Consider the following 20,220-nt stretch of genomic DNA (forward strand, 5'->3'; position numbering starts at 1 on the left):
AGCATAATATGAGGCATAACTGTGGCTCCACCATACAATTCATCTTGTACTGTTCATATTATTTATATTTCATACCATTTAGCTGTTATGTTTGAAATAATTTAAACACAGTTAATAAATATTTCACCTTCAAAATAGTAATAAAATTTCTAGAACATAACCACACAAGGCAGTAAATACAAATTCATACCTGTTAATATTATACAGTTTCGCCACCAAATAAAGATAATATTCTTAATTTATGATTTTATTATATCTACCTCATTGATTTCTCTTGGGACTGAATATGATGATTCTCTCTGATTCCTTCTGATGATTTTGGATTATTTCGTAGTCGTTACAGAATTGCAAATGTTTCAAGTCTCTTCAGGAATATCTAAACAGAATACTAAAGTCGTATAAACATAAGAATTTTATAACATATTCTTACCATAATCTTATCATATCATAACTTTGTTTATAATTTTATCGGTCTTACAATAATTCGATACTCTTTTAAAAACGCTCAGACGGTACATTGTATCTTAGCAATAAACAATGCATTTTAGGAAAAGAACACAGCGCGTACCTTCAATAAATTATTTTCCCTACATTTTGAGTCATGCAAATATGAAAAGTATGGTTTTAAACAAAATAATACGGGCCTCTGAATCAATTGATGAAAACCGTCAAATGATTTTTGGACACCTAAATTTTCCAAGAGCAATCGAACGCCCCACGCGTTCATTTCGATCACCGCGAACGGAGAGATATTTACCGAATCCATGCCAAATCTTGCGTAGATCCCGAGCAGTCGCTTCGTTCATGTCTGTACTCACAATTAGGAATATTACTATTCGTTGAAATTTGAATGAAAGAAAATGTAAACTTCAAAAGGCTTTAACAAAAATGGAGAAACTTAGAAAAAGCAATGAAAAAAGACCCAATAGCTGCTAACATAAACAAATGCAGTCTACATTTTTTTTACTATTTATCAAAAAAAATGTTATTCTTTTTACCTTACTATGTTAATAAATAGTCTTGAAAAATAAATTTCTTGTGAACTGGTGCTGCCATATTAATGTATAGTATACTATTATTTACAATCATACTATGAACAAAACCATATATCTTACATATAAATCTAGGTGAGTATAAATTCGGAGTATTAGTTTCAAGTTGGCGGCTAGGACGACAAAGCCGGACGTTATAAATCAGTGGAATGAAACTAGTAATTTCCGAAAATAGTAACTGAAAGTACACGACTGAAAGCCGTCGACTGAAACAGTCACAAGTAAAAAATAGTAAAGTCATTCGGACCGAAAATAGTGATTGAAACAGTCGATAGTAAGAAGTAGTCAACTACTATACAATCTTGTAAATAGTTGACCAGCTCAATGTTTGGTTTTGGTTATTGACCTTTTGGTGATTTTGCAAGTTGCGAATTAAATATATATCGTTTACAATTATGTGATGTAGTTACTAGATTTAGAAATACTTGTTATCGGAAACGAGGGCCAATGAATTTCTGACCCAAAACCATCTTCCACTATTTTTGTGACTTTTTCTCCGTTCAGAGGAGGACAAAAACACAAAGTTTCCTCTTTTGTCAACAAAGCAATGGGTACCAAATCCACCACTTTGTTCCTATTTCTCACTTCACTCGAAACTCGACGATTGCGAACAATGGAGCAAAATCCGACAATTTCAAAATAAATTAGTAAAATCAATTAAAAAAATTTGAACATATTTGCCTGCGTACGAAATAAACAATAGTGGGATATAAGTAAGCGACAAACATTCAGTTCATGAGAGTCATAGTTTTCTTAGAGAATACATAAAAATAAATAAATTCAAAGCCGGCTTGGTTGGCGTAGTGGTAAAAGCGACAGGACGGTCCACCTACTTTTGCGATAGTCGCGGGTCGGAATCCTGCTGGGGCATGGTCGTAAATTTATGTTTGTGATTGTTTACTATTTGTGGTTGTCCTTAGGCAAGAGTGTAAAATCCTACAAGGAAAATGATCCCAGTCACGCCAGTAACCAGGCTGAGTAAGGCCGGATATCTTTGGGATGATTTCTAAAGTTGGTCACTCGCCAGTCGGTAGGCTTAATGCTGAGGATCGTGGTTCGGAGCCCAGGTAAAACTGTAGGTCCAGTCCAGATAAAAGCCTAGTTGGTAAAAGGCTTTAAAATATATTAAAAAAAAAATAAATAAATTCAAGATCAACGTCATAAAATCATAAAGTCTTAAGAGCCGAGAATCGCTAAGTTTACACATATCTATTTTACAATAACACGAAATGACAGCTGATGCTTATGTTTTTATAGTGTTCTTTTTCTGACATTTTAGAAGTATAATATATATGTGAGTTATAAAATAGGAAAGAGTTTAGAATACAAAAACTGTTATTTCCCTTTTTAGGAAAGAAGAGGATTTTTTTCTAAAACGTGTAACATACATAAATGTATTACTGTCGTTTCAACAAATCACCATTTCTTTTCGTTATTTTTTTATTTGATAATTCATATTTTTAAAATTTAATAACAAACCTTCCCATATAAATATAATATAACCAACATAATATAATGAATATAATAGAATATTTAATTAACCAAAACTGGAGGATTTAATATTCCATGGGTTCCACGGTATTAGAATATGGTAAATCCGATGTAATATGATAATGCGGAATGAAGAAACTTGGCGAATTATAGAACCAGAGTTCCACATGCCCAAACTTGTCCATGCGAAATTTTAAGTCTGTCGAAGCTGTTAAAAAAAGACCTCAATTAATGTTTTATTAAATATTATTATATCTATGGTAACTTACACATTAGATTTCCCATATTGCAGGGTCTGAAATAAAAAAGGTTTGTTTTTAGTAGTATTTTTTAAATCAGAGTTTGTATTAAAACATTTGCTTTTATTGTAAGGTCGTATGAATGCCATTATATGTGTAATATAATATCATTCAAATAATTGTCGCCACTTCCCGCATTGACACTTATTTAAAGCGTCATAAGAATCAAGTTCAGTCAGCGAACAAAGGGCATTATCTTTGCATTACTATGATCATCAAGTTTGTGCTGCTGTCTCAGTTGATCCTGTATCAATTGAATTTTGAATGGAGGGACGTGTTCGAACTCAAAATTTGCCAAAAATAGTATGTGAAAGGTCAAATTCCTGCGCAAGCCAAAGAGTCGATCATATAGTAATATAGATGTTTAACTTAAAAAAGCGAAGCCGGAGAGTTGTCTTGCGGAGAATGTAGGCACTAAGACCACTTGTATTGCAGATAAAAATTGTTTTTGTGTATCGATTGTAACTTCGTCCACCAGTTTGTCTTTGGAGATCTTCGAATTCTTGGTACTCTTTCTAACCAAATTTCTACGGCACCCCTTTACGGGATGTTCTTCCAAATTTTAAAAACACGAAACTCCAATAGTTGCAAGCTTATGTCCAAATTCGACTGGGCTATGTTAATTCACAACAACTTCAGTTCACTTTTGGTGACCTACACTTCGAACTGTGATGCATGTGCTGGGAATCCACAGACTAGGGGTGTTTTTCGAAGCTTAAATATGTCTTATTTGGAATATTTTATGGCTAGGAGTCGCTTAGTATTTTCAATCCACCCTGTTACCTTTCAGGTTCAACTGCTATGCTTTTACAAGAACTCAACCTAAATACACCAAGAAATGCTTCGAGTAACCACGGAAAGATTGCCAATCCAAACTCAACATATGTTCTTAACTTGATAATCAATTTGGTTTCCGTTAATTGAATTAATTCGGAGGAATTCAGTATTATTATCTTCCTTAAAAGCCGACTGTGCCAGTAATAATTTATGAAAGGGAATTAAACATAAAACTATTATTTTACTTAAAATACTGTTATATTTTACATGTATGTAGTTTAGTCTTAATTAATTTTAGTCTATAATAGTCCATTATAGTTGTTACATTTTAGTGTTAAGTTTCCCTTGTATTAATGTTAGAAATAAAGTTTGTTTTTTTATAAAGACAATTAGCGTTTCTAATTTAATTAGCGCAATACGTAAGATCCTTTCGGTGTATCATATAGTTCGCAGTGAGTTGTGATCGCCGTTTGTATTAACAATTAAGAAGAGGAACGCGGAGACACAGAAAATCAACAATCCTTGGATTGGGACTCCTGCACTGGAATTAGGCGAAGACCTGAACCATTGGCAGTTAGGATTAGGAAACCTGTCTTGGAATTAGGCAATTAAACCTCAACCACTGACAGTCACGGTCATATTAGCATAGCTGGTGTCCACGGACACTAGCGGACCAGGCGGTGTATCTACCGCAGAAGGCTTCTACTACATCGACAACAGGAGCAATAAAAGTAATTAATTAGTATAATCCTGTTTAATCAAGTTGAGAAATAAATAAAAATATTGAATTTTATATATAGAAATCATTTATAATTGAAAAGAGATATTGATAATTAATATTATACGACTATTAAATTTTTTAAATATTATTGTGAGAAACATATCCCTATATTATTTATATTGAAATTAATTATTTTCATAATATGAATGAAAAAATTTAATAAAAAATTAGAAGGGATTACATATCCTAATATTAAACATAGAAGAGCTGAATTAAGCTTCGACGAAGATCTTGAAAATACTTATTCGAATTTAATTCACTTTTTTGGCAAAAATACAGCTGAATCATTAAGATCAACCACACAATTACTGAAAACTTTCGATGAAACTTCATCTACGTTAGTTAGCTTTGTAAATCAAATAGACACATTTTATAATAGATATTTCACAACAGAACAATAACAGCAAGAATATGTGCCGCTAACAATAAAATCTAAAATAATAGGAGAATTTGAAGACTTCATCTTTACTCGTTCTAATTTAAATACTTGGGCTCAAATTAAGTTGGCGTTACAGCAAAAGTTTAGTGACCCAATCACTAGATTAAACTTACAACAGCAGCTCATCTTCTTGGTGAGAAACAAATCTGAAAGTCATCTTGATTATGTATAGCGATTCTGTGCAGAAATAGAAATCATTGAATCCCGAAATATAGTTATAGTCCAGCGTGAATTAACAGCTATATAAAATGTATTATCAAATATATCGAACGAATTAAGAACACTATTACTTGTTCAAACCTTTAAAATCTAGATTCGGCTATGGATATTATTACATATTATGAAATTCTGATGAGTTAAAATAGGTTTAAAAATACGCGTATTCAAAATTCCGATATTAAAATTCAAAATACTAATACGAGTAACTCATTCCTTAAACCGGCATTTCTAAATAGAACGGCATCTGAATGTAGATTAGATTTCCCTAGCCAACCGATACCAATAAAACCTCGACAAATTAACGTATACTTTCCACTATCTAATAGAATTTTCGGTAAAAACTTACCCAAAACACAAAGTCCTCAAATTAAATAGGAAAATAATAAAATAATCCTCAATATAGTCAAGTACATCGACAACCAAATCATCAATATTCAAATCAAGCACAACATTCAAATCTTAATCGTAATTTCCAATATCGATATCCTCCAGGTCAAACAAGATTCAAAGTGGAAGATTTCACATACTGTGAAAGGAATCTTCCCCCAAATACGGACTTTAATGATGAAAACTATTTATACGATTTCCCATACGACGACCAAATCCATGAACTTTTAAATGATCAGGATGATGATGTAGAAGTATTATTTGACAATTTTAACCCTAATCAATCAAAAAGCGATGATGAAAAATTTCCTTCACTCGCGTCGGAAAATCTTGTTTCCAGTTAAATACATTTCAAGTAAATCAAATCCTTTATATTTAAATTCCTAGTTTTCATTTAAAATTATTGATACTGATGATATAATTATTGACTATTGATACTGGCTGACATGCATCTCTTTTGAGACCTTCTATAGTTGAGTACTACGTCCCTGAAATTATTAAACCCCACTTTACATCCCTACACGCATGTACAAGCAACTAACATTCCCTTGTTTCTCAATTTCGGCATACCAGAACCTTTAGACTTCGCTCTTTATTTTTTCCACGAACATTTTGATGGTATCATTGGAATAAAACTTATTCGTAAATTAAACTTAAATATAGACTTAGAAAATAGTATACTCTATAATGATTATCTTAGAATTCCATTTCGATTCCGTGATGGAATGGTACTATCTTTAGAATTGAGATACCTCCGAATTCTATAAAAAAAGGTTAAAATGTATACAAACCTAACTGAAAATTCTACACGGCTTATTACATAACCAGTCTTATATCATTGATATTAAAAATTCTTCTAATAAACAGAGTTCATAGTATAACATAGTTCTTATATATGAAATAACAGAACACCCTCCACTCTTTCCATTTAATGACAATGGCCATAATTTATATAATTTTTACTTGTCAAAATTCTGAAAAAATAAACTTTAAAGATTTAATTAGACATGAACATTTAAATTCTGAAGAACGTATTTATCTATTTAAATTACGGCAAAAACATAAGGAAGTTCTCCATAAGCCAGGAGATTAGTTAACGTTTACAAACCAAGTCAAACATAAAATTAACACCACAGATGAAATACCAGTATACTCTAAGAGTTAAAGATATCCGTTTGTCCGTAAAAAGGAGATCAATAAACAAATACAACAAATGTTAAAGGAAATTTATTCAACCATCCAGTTTTCCTTGGAGCTCTCCGATATGGATTGTACCAAAAAAATTAGATGCATCCGAACAATAAAAATGGAGCATGGTAATTTATTATAGGAAGATCAATGAAAAAACTATTGATGACAGATATCCCCTTTCAAATATTTCCGATATTTTAGAAAAATTAGGAAAAGCTAAATATTTTACAACACTAGACCTCACTAGTGGATTCCACCAAATAGAAATGCATCCTGACTGTATACGGAAACAGCCACCCTTCAAAGAATTAAGAATTTTGTCAAAATAACGAAACCCCTTACTCAAAGTCTGAACAAAAATTCAAAGATAATTCACGACAAACAATTTGTTGAAGCTTTTGAAACTTGTAAAAATATTTTGGTGAACGATCCAATACTTCAATACAACAGACGCATCCAACTATGCTATTGGTGCTGTATTATCACAAGGTATTATTAGCAGCGACCTCCCCATAGCATACGCTAGACAAACTTTAAGCACAACAGAGTGTAACTATTCTAAAACAGAAAAGAAAAGAACTGGTCATTCTGAGCAGTTTTTGAAGATGATCAAGAGTAATAAACCCGAGTTTTGCGTCGATATGTGACAATGGATGAAAAATGGGTCCGTTATTTCACTCCGAAGTCCAATCGACAGTCATCCGAGTGGACTGCACACGACGAACCCGCTCCAAAGCGTGGAAAAACGCAACAGTCAGCTGGCAAGGTTATAGCGTCTGTATTTTGGGATGAGCATGGAATAATTTTCATTAACTACCTTGAAAAAGGAAGGAACATCAACAGCGACTATTATCTAGAAACCATTATTGGACCGTTTGAATGACAAAATCGCCGAAAAACGGCCGCATTTGGAGAAAAAGAATGTGTTGCTTCACCAAGACAATGTACCATGTCACAATTCAGTGAAATGGCAAAAAGCTATGAATTAGACTTCGAATTGCTTCCTCATCCACCGCATTCTCTAGATCTGGCCCCTAGCGACTATTTCCTGTGTTCAGATTTCAAAAGAAAGCTAGCTGGGAAAAATTTTTCGTCGAATGAAGAGGTGCTCGACGAATCTGAGGCCTATTTTGAAGCAAAGGACAAATCGTACTACAAAAATGGTATCGAAAAGTTGGAGGGTCGCTATAATCAGTGTATCGCCCTTGAAGGGAATTATGTTGAATAAAAAAAATAATTCTGCCAAAAATATGTGTTTTACTATGGTAGGCCGGGGCTTTTCAATTGACCTGTTACCTGTTCAAGCACAAATACAAAAATCAGAGAGAACTATTAAGCAAACACGCGACAACAGGCAAAATATTTTTATGGCCAGACGAAAAAGAACAACGTTATATATACTACCTAATGAGTAAAGATAAAATTGAAGATAAACCAACCTATCAATCATTATGCGAAACATTAACCAGAATGAGAAAACATATTAAATCTAACCATATAACAAAATTAGCATTCCCTAGAATAGGTTGTGGCCTTGATTAGAACTTAGATGGGACAAAGTTAAGTCAATTATTAAATATTTATTTGCTGAATTAATTGTTGAAGTATTTGCCTGTAGCCTAGAAGAACCCAACAGTACCCTCAGAAACAAAATAAAATATTAATATCATTTCTTATGTACATATAAGACAACCATATGCTAATACATCAAAAATAAACTGTCCTTTACTACAAGAGAAAGAACAAGAATCAAGTACACACATCTTTAAAAAATCCTATTCTCGGAGCACCGTACATAAAAAACAACATTAACACTTATAAAAATGAATTAATATTCAAGTTCACCAATAAATTAAAACTTTATATTGTAAATCAAAAATTATTTAAAAATAAGAAAATAATAATTATGTTTATTAATGAAAGACCTATAACTGAAGAAATTCAAAACTTATTAATAAATTATTTAGCCCCTGATGTTTACTGCAGGTGCTTTCCATAAAAAGAACTTGATCCACTTATACTAAAAATCTTCGCTGATTCTTTTAAAAATAACGGTTATAAACTCGTCATATCAAACACCCTTCTGGAAAATATTATTAACCCTGGAAAAAAAAGGAATCATCGAAAGATTTCATATTACGAAGCCATCTCATAGAGGTATATCCGAAAACACACAGAACATAAAACAGTTATATTATTGGCCTAGTCTAGAAAGAGATGTCATTCACTATATTAAAACTTGTGAAACATGTCAGAAGACAAAGTATGATGGATACCCGTACAAAGTCGTATATAAGACAACTCCCTTTGGATCAAAACCCTTTGAACATATTTATATGGACATAATTTATTTCAGAAAAATCGCTTACCATTATAGATAACTTTTCGAAATTTGCCTCAGCTTATCCCCTTAATTATAATTCAATAGAAATATGCCAATCCCTAAATAAATACTTCTCCCAACATGGTATTCCTAATATTATAACCATTGATAATGATACTTCTTTTAAAAATAATCTACTACAAGAATTATGCAAGTTTTATCAAATCGAGATACATTTCACAACCCTTTTTTATAAAAATTAAAATTCTGTTGTGGAGAGATTCCGCTCAACCCTAAAAGAAAACCTTGTTACTTTAAGAAATGAACACCGCAAAAAGACTCTAAAAGAGCTCGCCTGAACACTAGCCTGGCTAGATAGCTATCCTGAACTATAATAACAGCATACATTCCGCTCATGATTATACACCTTTCCAGATAATTGAAGGAAACCTGAACTATCAGTTAAAATTTGACAGAAATCTCACTCAAATTCATGACGAAAAAGGCAGTAACCCTAGCGCGACTAAACGAACAACGGAAAAAAAATCCTGAAGTCCCCGAGGGAACTGAACAATGGCTACAAACACCCCGGATTTTTTTAAAGCCGACATATTCCACCACAGTATAATCAAAATTACAAAGTTGAAAACAATAAACTCTTAGATAAATCTTAAAGCTATAATTTAATTTTGATAACGTTGTAAAATACTGCGAGACAGCACGGAACGTCCACATGTCCTAATAAAAATAACTTGATAATTTCTACATCGTCATACGGCTGATCCATAATAAACCTTATATCTTATATCACCTATTTCCCATTTTCTAAACAGTTTAAGGTTAATATTAATAACCAATACTTGAATCGCAGAAAATTAATGTTATGAATTTAATATTTCAATATATTTAATATATATATTATCAATAATAGTTTAATACAGAAATTTCAATCAGTTAAAATAAAATAATTAAACATAGAACCCGTTCACGATGAATTAAAAGCTGTTGATTCCTTGGTAATTCACCCTCTCCAATTACTTACCCGTGGAGAAGCATTGTCCTGCTTAAACATTGTATTTACCCTAATCGTTATAATTGTTATAGTTATTATAATAATATTACATACGTATCTTAATAGGAAAAGAAGCAATAATGGAAAAAAGGATATACAACTGAACACGCTCGAGAAATGCATCCCATTTTTTCGCACTTAAGGAGGGAGGAGTTATATGGTCATTTATGCTTCTCTTAGTGTAACTAACCATTAGTCATTAAGAATATGCTCACACAGCTTTAAAATACTATAAATATGAATTTCGCTTGTACGTAGTTTAGTCTATAATAATCCATTGTGGTTGTTACATCTTACTAAAACTTATTATGAATTATATTTGGGTTTTATATTAATTTGTGATGCAATAAAATGCAACGAAAGGCCGATCTCAGCGCCTTCTCTGCTAGGACCATACAAAAAACATTATATTTTGTTTAAGCTAACACTCACTTGGTAATAATAAAATTGGTAGTAGGATGTGAATAAAGAGAATAAAAACATAATTGACGATAAGGATAGTGAGGAACATAGCATACAGTATAGATATACAACTTCATAGGTGGTGTGGAAAATACTTTAATGTAAATATAATAAAACAACTCTAACAAACATTAGTATTACGGCTGTATAATTAACTGTAGTTTTAATCCTTCAGCAATATTAGATGCACTATATATACTATACCACTATGTATATATATATATATATATATATATATATATATATATATATATATATATATATATATATATATATATATATATATATATATATATATAAGCGTTACACATATAATTATGTGTTGCGTTAATTATTATAATTATATTTATTATACTATATTTATTATGTATTATATTATTTTTATATATTATATAAAAAATATTTAATTGTATTAAATATTATAAAGAAAATAGTAGGTTAATTGCAAGAAAAGTTTGGAATCATGGAAACAAACATTCAAAAAGAAACAAAAAAACAACATGGATTAAAACTTTTTGCTTTAACTACTGGACCAAACAAGACAATAAGAATAACATTTAGTAAATCATTACTGCCAGGTATATGCCATACATTATGCATTATCTCGTACTTCGTTTGTTTTTTGTGTTAAAGATCTACGCTTGATTATTTTTTAAATTTTTAGTTCCTTATTAATTTTTTGAACTCGGTTCAATAATTTTGTTAAAAGTATTTTATTGTACAGTATTCATACTGTTTAACTAAACAATTTCTAAGTTAATGTTAGCTTAGTCAGATCTCTTAAGACGTAGACATATTATGTCAAAATAGTTGAAGTTGATTGACATCAAGGCTGAGTAGGTTTTTAACTACTAGAGTTCAACTATCAAACTTTACCATAGATTAGCTAATTCAGTTAAACTTTCTACTACTGTATTAAAAATTTCATTAATGAAAGCTTTGAGCTTTTTTGATATATTTGATAGAATTATTATTGTATCATTATTTTATTTAAATTAGAATTTTGTTATATGTAAAAGTCAAAATAAATTAAAACTGAAAGTTGATGTGGCAACATTGCGACGACGAGGTTTTGACGTCATATATTTATTTAAACAGAATATTTATTGAATGACTCTACGAGTGCTATAAAAACCAAAAAACCCAAAACTGAATTGAAAGATTAAAACGAAGTTTCAGCTCATAGCTTAGAAAGGTTAAAAAATACAAAATTCCGTCGGGACCTACTCTCTTCATGTTTTATTCACAAACCGGGTGACTTTGGTAGTAATATGTATATAATAATGTAGTAAAACAGAAAATAATGGATTTATTATATGTTTTGTATGCTATTTTATGCAATATTTAATTCGTCCTTAATAAAGCCATCTTTTCTGTTAACATGTTTAATTATGATATGCTAGTAATGTTACTTACACGACAGTCGAATAATGGTGGAGGGATTGATGTTCTACTGGAAATTCATGATTTGTAAATGCAACACTAGCTAGTAATTCAGCTAGGTATTGACAAAGCCCAATAAGGACGGACCAAATTCCTGGATCAAAAAGATGATCTTCTGGTAGTAACTCCTCCTTTTGGATTAAAACTAACAAATAGGTATATAAAATAATTTAATATCTCACAACACAATGTATACACAAACATATTACCAGCGAATAAAATTACAATTATGCTCCTAATAAAAATATATTAAAATAAAATATATATATATATTATACTCACGGGTTATGCAGCATATCAAACAGATTATTAAAACGCAAATACAAAGCAAGCGTTCACCAAGTGACATCATATACTTGTATATTTAGGTATATTTGTCTCCTATATATATAGCCGCGATTAAATTATGCACTTCGACACCACTAGGAAGTTGGAACATTTATAACGGGGGGAAAAGTGTTTACCCAGCTTAATCGGCGCAGTGATCAATGGGATCGATAGCACAATTATCCTATTGTTGTAATACTCTCAGGTTCGAATCATGCCGGGGCATTGTCGCAATTATATTTTTATCGCAATTACATTTCATCACGTATATAATATTTTAAGAATATCTTCTGCGTCAACTCCTAATAATTTCCTTCTAGGTAGTTCTAATAAGGTAATTTAACGTATCATCTCCATATGATATATGCTTATTATGAAATAATACCACTATTTTACTCGTGTGAAGCAAATAATAGCAATTTTGATATCTGCTGGAGAATCAAAGCTACTCTTAACAATCCTGGGCTCTTTTTTCAATTACCATTTTAAGGACGTGGACAAACGTAAATGATTATATGTATATATAACAAATTAAAGTAAAATGTATAAAATAGTGTATATAGATAAAATTTTGCTATAGATACAATGAAAGTGAACAGCGAAATATCATCGTTCAGGATGACAGATGAAACGATAATTATTGAAAGTCAAAGGAACGATTTATGTTAGTTAAATTTTATGATAACCAATTTTTCGTAAAAATTCCATCAACTGATTACTATTGTAATGGTGTTTCTACAATTATTTAGTCCGAATCCTATTCTAAGAGAAGAAAGGCAAAGACAGTCGCTCAAAAGGTGAAACACAGAGACTGGGGATTGGCTAGAGAATTCACAACTCCCTGCAGCGCTTGAAAGTATCAAGTAACTGCGCGACAAATTACTCTGTCTCAGTCTCAGCCGACTGAGATTCACTGCATGGAAATAGGTAGAAAGGAGAGGAAGGAGACTGAAAGAGTTTTGACTTCAAAGAGGTTGTTTGATTCATACTCCAAGAGCTAGAGTATTTTCGCTGCGTCTCTGGTAAAGATTATTTTGATGGAGTAGAGGTCAGTGTGGATAAATAGGTTCTCGATAGGGAGTTGGAACTAGACAGTAGACTTCACTATGGCATCTGCCTGTTCATTTCCAAGTATCCCAATGTTAGAGAGAATCCTCAGTAGCGTAAGTAAATGACTAGACAGCAGGAAAGATCTGAGGATACTTATGTTTAATCGGGGTCGAAGGAAGTTCAAGTAAGCAATCCAGCAAATTGTATGTAATTGTAATTGATTATATATGATGTATGAAGGCATATAATATAGCGTTGAATGTCCTATTCAGCAAGCCTGAAAAGACAGGTTTGCTCGTTACAGACAAAGCCACAACCAAGTACTGTGCCGATTTGGATTTGGTGAAGATTTGGAGCCATCAATATAAACGTGTCTATGCTCCGGGTAGAGGGAGTGTAGCTACTGTCAAGGGCAGGAGGATGAATCCATGGAGAGACCAGAGAGATGGAGGAAGGCAGTGACATCGAACTTACCGCAAATTTAAGGAAGATGTGGTTTCGGCGGTAAGTGGGAGAAATGGTAGATGTAAGGCTACACAAACATATTGCTGGTGATGATCGGAAAGCACCCAACGATACTCTGAGCGCCGGAACAAAACCAGGCGTACGAACTCGGTTGGTACAAAAAGCCGTACACCAAGGTCAAGAGCATTGAGCGCGTATCAAAACCGAAAGAGCGAGAACAAATTTGGTTAATGCCAAGAGAGTGTGGTATATAGCAACTTTAAAGAAATATCTAACAGGTATATGCCAATATATAATAACTCATTAATAGTCACCATTTAATACAAATCATGAACTCAAACATGTGTTATTTTTCTTGATAAATTTCTCTGTTCTCTAAAGGTAACATAAATAATACAAATTAAATTGAAGGACGCCAAAAAATTACACGGATTCAAAATTTTGTAAAGTGGAAGTGAAGATTAAATTACTTTTTTATTACAATTATGTGTCAGCTCCTCGATTATTTCCTTATAAGGTGGTTCTAATGACGAAACTTATTTTAACAAATTATCTTTATAGATTAGTGATTAATACATATAGATGACACCATATTTTTCGTATGAAAAATAAATCTACCTTATAAGCATTAATAATCTATATATAATTGACAAAAATAACTTTTTCCACTTTAGAAATGTAGAAAGAAAATTGCTTTCTCTAGCGCTTTAAAAACTCATCACCCTTCTCACGATTAGCAAATATTAGTTAGCTATAAATCAATCCAAAGTTGCAATAAACTCACGTCATCAAGATGTATAATATATTACTTATTGCAGTTTGTGAATTCGTTTAAATACCAGGTAATATTTTCCTTCTCAGTTTATTCCAGTTAAAAACAAATAAAACGTTGTCTGATACGTTTGAACATGTAACCGAATCAGCCTCTCAAAGTCATCTGGTTGTTAAATATCTCCAAAATTCGTCAATACATTAGTGATAATAAGATGTTATAAACTGGCCAATGTTTTTTTTTTGCTCTTCTCTTGTTTTAATAAATTTAAAATCGCTGTTTAATAACTTCCAGTCAATATCTCATAATTCGTATCTAATACAACCTTGGTGCGCAACATGTAGAAATTTAGTTAACTATCGTATGCGTACATAGTGCAGGCTGTAATAGACTCCAAGTCTCGGAGCCATATAGAGAGATTTTTTAATTACATTTTACATTATCTGCTATAATATTTGTCGAGCATGATATATAACTAACTGATTCTCCTTTAGGAGTCGGGTATCCGTCAAGTGATATAATTTGATTTTTCTCAATTCACTGCAACGCAAAATTAACCTGCATAGAGTTGCAGCTATTAAGCTATATTTTCCTATATAATCTATATTTAGATCTTGTTGACAGCCACTTGTACTTGTATGCTTGTTCCGCTGGTTTGTTAGGTTTTTTTATTATAAGTATTCACCCAACCTTAAATACGTATGTCAACATGATGATTACTTTTCGTGGCTAAGATGATTGCTTTGATGATTAAGGTTATTGTCAATTTGAATTTTAACTTTTATTGGAGAAATCAGATTTACAGCTATATCTGGTTGATAAACAGCATTGGTATTTATTGATGTTTTCATATCATTCGGTTGGGATACGTTAGCTAAATCTTGTGAGAGTAATTTATTTTTTCATCGTTGTGACGAACCCATTAATTTTGCTAATTTTTAATAGGCAGTACTCTAATAATTGGTCTTTGAAATCTCCCAATTGCTTTCCATAGCGAGTAATCTTTGGCTGCTTCCGGGTTTAAATGACTGTGAACAAAGCCTGATCAGATGAACAAACAGTCAACTTTTATATGATTTGATGAGATGCCTATAAAAGAGATGCAATACTAAACCCAGTAGATCTGGACCCTGAATGATTATTATAATGTGGAATATTAATTGCTGTGATTAATTAATTTCCTTTCCAAGCGTTATTAATCGTACCCCAAGCTAATTGTTTATATATTTCTCTTTCAGTCCTAGCTCAATAGCTTTCAATATAGCTCCTATGTTTATTTCAGCGTCGTTCTTTTTAGTGCTTACTATAGTAGCCTGTATTTATTTATATTTAATCTCGTCTTGTCGGAAGTCTGTGCAATAGACATAGTAACCTGTACTTTAATGTTGTTTCTTTAGTAAAAGGAGCCTTTAATGTGAAAGCCCTTTTGCGTTCCACGTTCTAATTGTTAAGAACAAAATGCTCATATTCATTTTTATTTTTCTTTCGGATTTTTCAGGTTTGTCTACCCTGTTTTCTAACTGACAGATATTATGTCGCATTTTAGTCTGAAATTCACTGAGCATTTTCATCATATCGACGATGGTTAACTTGTTGTTTACAATTTCCTTTATTTCAATTTGTTTATCGGTAGATTTTTTGTCACCCTTTGTACTTTTAGCCGATGTCATTGCTGTTTCTTCAGGTATTCTATTTTCAGTGCCAGATTCATAGAGGTTTTAGCTTTGTCACGTTGTCCTTGATCGTTGTACTATTTGTCGATTTTATTATGGTATACTACACTACTTTATAATTTGCAGGGTGTCGTTTTTCATTACATAATGGACATGTTACTATATCGTTGCTTTCTGCATTGATTTCTGTGATACTTAGCAGCATATGTCCGTGAACCTCCAATTTGCTCTTGTTATCATCCTGATTTGATGTTGTCGTTAATCCTCTAATAACGACTCTATTCCACTAATCACTTTTTAGTTGATATGTGTTGAATTCAAGTTTATCAAATTGATTATTTGCATTCCCTATATTTTGTGTCATCTGAATCAGATGATTCTTTATATTTATATAAACTATTTCATTTGTAGCAGTAACGGAAATATCGTTATTTGACAGTGCTTTGAACTATACTTGGTTGGTGATTGCTTTTTAATCTATAGAATAGATTAAAGTAGTCAACATTATTTACGTTGATCGGGGTAGACCGTATTATATATAAAATTGTATCTTGTTGCTTCTTTTTTATGTTCTTTAGTATGTTTCCTTGATATTTTCTTACAAGCAGGGAAGGTATCGTGTAGTCTTCTTATATATTTTATTTTATATATATATGTCTGATTGGGCTGCTTACCTATCTCTCGTTCCATTTCATCCACATCGATGAAATACTCTTTTATATCATTTTCTGGTTGTCTTAGTGCTTCCTTGATGTTTTTTAAAAGACTTCGCAAAAGGAATCACAGCTGCAAGCTCGTATAATATTTCTATACTATTTTTACAATAATTTTTGTTTTTACAATCCAGTTGTTATAAGGGCAAGCTTTGGAACATTCTTTGTATCACATCTCTAATCGTTCCATGTTCCATGTCTGCTCATTTCATTTTATATATACTAGCTACATCTAAAATTGTTTTTAAAATAATTGCAAATAACTATATATCTCTAATAATATATAATATCAAGCACCATTCAAAATACGAACTAATTCATACCATGGCAATACTGCGTCTAATTGCTAAGTGGCTTCAATGAATAACATACACACATAAGAAGTCAATTCAAAAGTCCCCGGCCTACCATAATACACTACAACAAATTTTTTGGTAACATTAGTTTTTTTATTCAACATAATTCAGTTAAAACGTGATACACTGATTATAGCGACCCTCCAACTTTTCGATACCATTTTTGTAGTACGACTTGTACTTTGCTTCAGAATAGGCCTCAGTTTCGGCGATGACCTCTTCATTCGACGAAAATATCTTACCAGCGAGCATTCTTTTGAGATCTAAGTAACAGGAAATAGTCGCTGGTGACCAGATCTGAAGAATACGGTGGATGAGGAAGCAATTCGAAGTCCAATTCATGGATTTTTGCCATCATTTTTACTGACTTGGGACACGGTGTATTGTCTTGATGAAACGGCACTTTTTCTTCATATACGGCCATTTTTCGGCGACGACTTCCTTCAAACGTTACCTAATAGTCGCAATGAAAATTACTCCATGCGTATCCCAAAATTCAAATGCCATAACCTTGTCAGCCGACTGTTGCGTTATCCCACGCTTTGGAGCGGGTTCATCTTGTGCAGTCCACTCAGAAGAATGTCGATTGGACTTCGGAGTGAAATTATGGAGCCATGTTTCACCCATTATCACATATTGATACGAAATCTGGGGCTTATTACGCTTGATCATCTTCAAACACTTCTCCGAATCATCAATTCGTCGTTGCTTTTGGTCAAAAGTGAGCTCGCGTAGCACCCAGAGCTTTCTCATTCCCAAATATTCGTGAATGATATGATGTACACGTTCAGTTGATATCTTTAGAGTGTCTGCTATTTCATTCAATTTCAATTTACGGCCATTCAAAATCATTTTGTTGATTTTTTTAATGTTTCCTTTGGTAACAACTTATTTTGAGCATCCACTGCGTCTACCGTCTTCACGGTGCTCACTTCACCACGTCTAAACTTAGCATACCAATCCTTGATACTTGATTTCGCTGGGGCAGCGTCCCGAAACTTGACATCAAACCAAGTTTTTGCTCCAACTGTATTCTTTCTCTTCAAAAGGCAATATTTTATCAACACGCGAAATTCCTTTTTATCCATTTTTTCACATTAACAAAAGTTGCTTCACTCAAAATGCTATAATTCACAAACTAATGATCCCACAGCTGCCAAATTTATACACGCATCTTTTAAAAGTTATAGCTAACTAAAAAACATATGGATTTAATTCTAACGCCATATATGTACAGACTTTTCAATCTGTTATTTTCAACCTGAATTTTTGATCTGTTATTTTGGTGTTATGACGATAGTTACTATCTTTAGCGGCTTGTTTCTAAAAGGATTTTATATTTGTTCTTTATGTATAATCTATTATCTTTAATCTGATACATGTGGTCTAAGGATACGGTAGCGCTATGGAAGTAGTACTATTACAAGGAGATAGAGAAAAAAAGTGAGCGAGATGTCGTCGTGGTGGTCTCTTATAGCCGAAACCGCATAGTACCGCAATCCACCGGCGTTGCCAATCTTTGAACTTGGTGTTGTGTGAATGTGTGAATGCGTGGTGGCCTAAAGGGTCGTAGCGGTCGCTACAATCTTATAATTGCAATAGTTAAAAATTTTAGAAAATATAGAAACATTATATCAACAAATATTTCTAATAAGCACATTATATTGGCATCATCATTTCTATTACTTATAACAATAAACTAACCCACAGAAAATTACCTCAAATAAATAAAATTGACAAATACAAAAATCATATCTCAAAAATTGTAATGAATATTATAGATTACAAATTATATGACTAAAAATGGCCGATAACTTCGCTAAAGGTTTCTGTTGCATTTTTTAGATATCTTAGGCCGCGTAATGCTAATTCCAAAAAGTTGAAACTTTGTGCGCAATCCGTCCATCTAACTTTGACTTGTATAATTCCGTATTTCATGAACTATGTTTATATTGCTACTCTTTTAGCGCCTTTTATACAGCCACTAAACTAATAAGCTACAACGCCCTCTGCTTGCTGTTATTCCTCTTTTCTATATAGTAGAAATTGGCTCTTGTATCGACCTGAGTCATATATTTAACCCTTCATCTTAATTTAAATGTACATAACACCTAACCTAATAAGCATTATAAATAAACACTAGTACAAAAATACTATTAAATTGTGACACAAAACTATTACATTCTACATATTGATTTATTTGAGCTTAGAACTATTCTATTTATATGTGATGAGAATTTAATTCTACTTAGGATAAGGATTTGATCAATTATGTCTGCCCAATTATCTGATAAACAAACATAATGAACAGTTAACTTTTTCTTTAAACATAATTCTTTAACGAACTGCTATTTTATTTCATTATGTTTGCTTCCCTTAGGGTTCAAAGTTTTTAATTATAGAAATTGCATTTAAATTGACACTTAACCTGGCACAACTCTTGAAAAGTTTTAACTTTATTTATTGAGTTTGTTCCTGGGCTGTCAAACTTGGAAGTATATATTCAGCTTCCAACCAATTTAATTTCACTCGGTTTTCAATGGTCTTGCTTTGCTACATGTTTAGGGGGGTGCCACTACGCCACTGGGTTGCCAGTGTGGAACTCATTCGCCACAAATTATTTTCCTACTTCAACAATTATCACTCCAATCGGAATTCAGTCATTTAATTCCACCTTTAATTCCTTAAATGTCTTTGAGTTTTCTCTGTTGATGTTAGTGTGACATATAGTTCTTAGCCACATGGTCTTTTAAGCTAGGTGATTTTTTCCCCGATTGTTTTAACATAACTGTTATCATCGCTGTCAATTTTCTTCTCTTCAGAGTTACTGGCATCGCATCTAACTTATGTGTTATAATTTCCTCTTTCAGCTATTATTATACATTTTGGTTTTTCTGTACACTGGTTTTCCAGCGGTTTCTTCCCCAG

The 20,220-nt window shown here is 32.2% G+C and overlaps 1 protein-coding gene across 3 annotated transcripts; it reads right to left on the reverse strand.

Moving 5' to 3' along the window:
- Positions 1–598: 598 nt before the first annotated feature.
- Positions 599–12,378, reverse strand: LOC143199117 (uncharacterized). 3 transcript variants are annotated; one of them, XM_076408877.1, is made up of 5 exons: positions 12,219–12,370; positions 12,146–12,171; positions 11,910–12,081; positions 2,813–2,838; positions 599–2,751 (listed from the first exon to the last, which is right to left on the reverse strand). In XM_076408877.1, the coding sequence occupies exons 1-5, from the start codon at positions 12,230–12,232 to the stop codon at positions 2,609–2,611; spliced, it is 381 nt and encodes a 126-aa protein (XP_076264992.1). In that variant the 5' UTR covers positions 12,233–12,370; the 3' UTR covers positions 599–2,608. The 3 variants fall into 3 exon arrangements, with proteins under 3 accessions (XP_076264992.1, XP_076264983.1, XP_076265002.1); XM_076408868.1 differs by lacking the exon at positions 12,146–12,171 and having other exon boundaries at positions 12,219–12,378; XM_076408887.1 differs by lacking the exon at positions 12,146–12,171 and having other exon boundaries at positions 11,910–12,030; positions 12,219–12,372.
- Between the last annotated feature and the right edge of the window lie 7,842 nt (positions 12,379–20,220).

Source organism: Rhynchophorus ferrugineus, unplaced genomic scaffold, assembly GCF_030347505.1.
Source record: "Rhynchophorus ferrugineus isolate W39M unplaced genomic scaffold, kcgeb_rfMv2 rfM1, whole genome shotgun sequence".
Taxonomy (NCBI): domain Eukaryota; kingdom Metazoa; phylum Arthropoda; class Insecta; order Coleoptera; family Curculionidae; genus Rhynchophorus; species Rhynchophorus ferrugineus.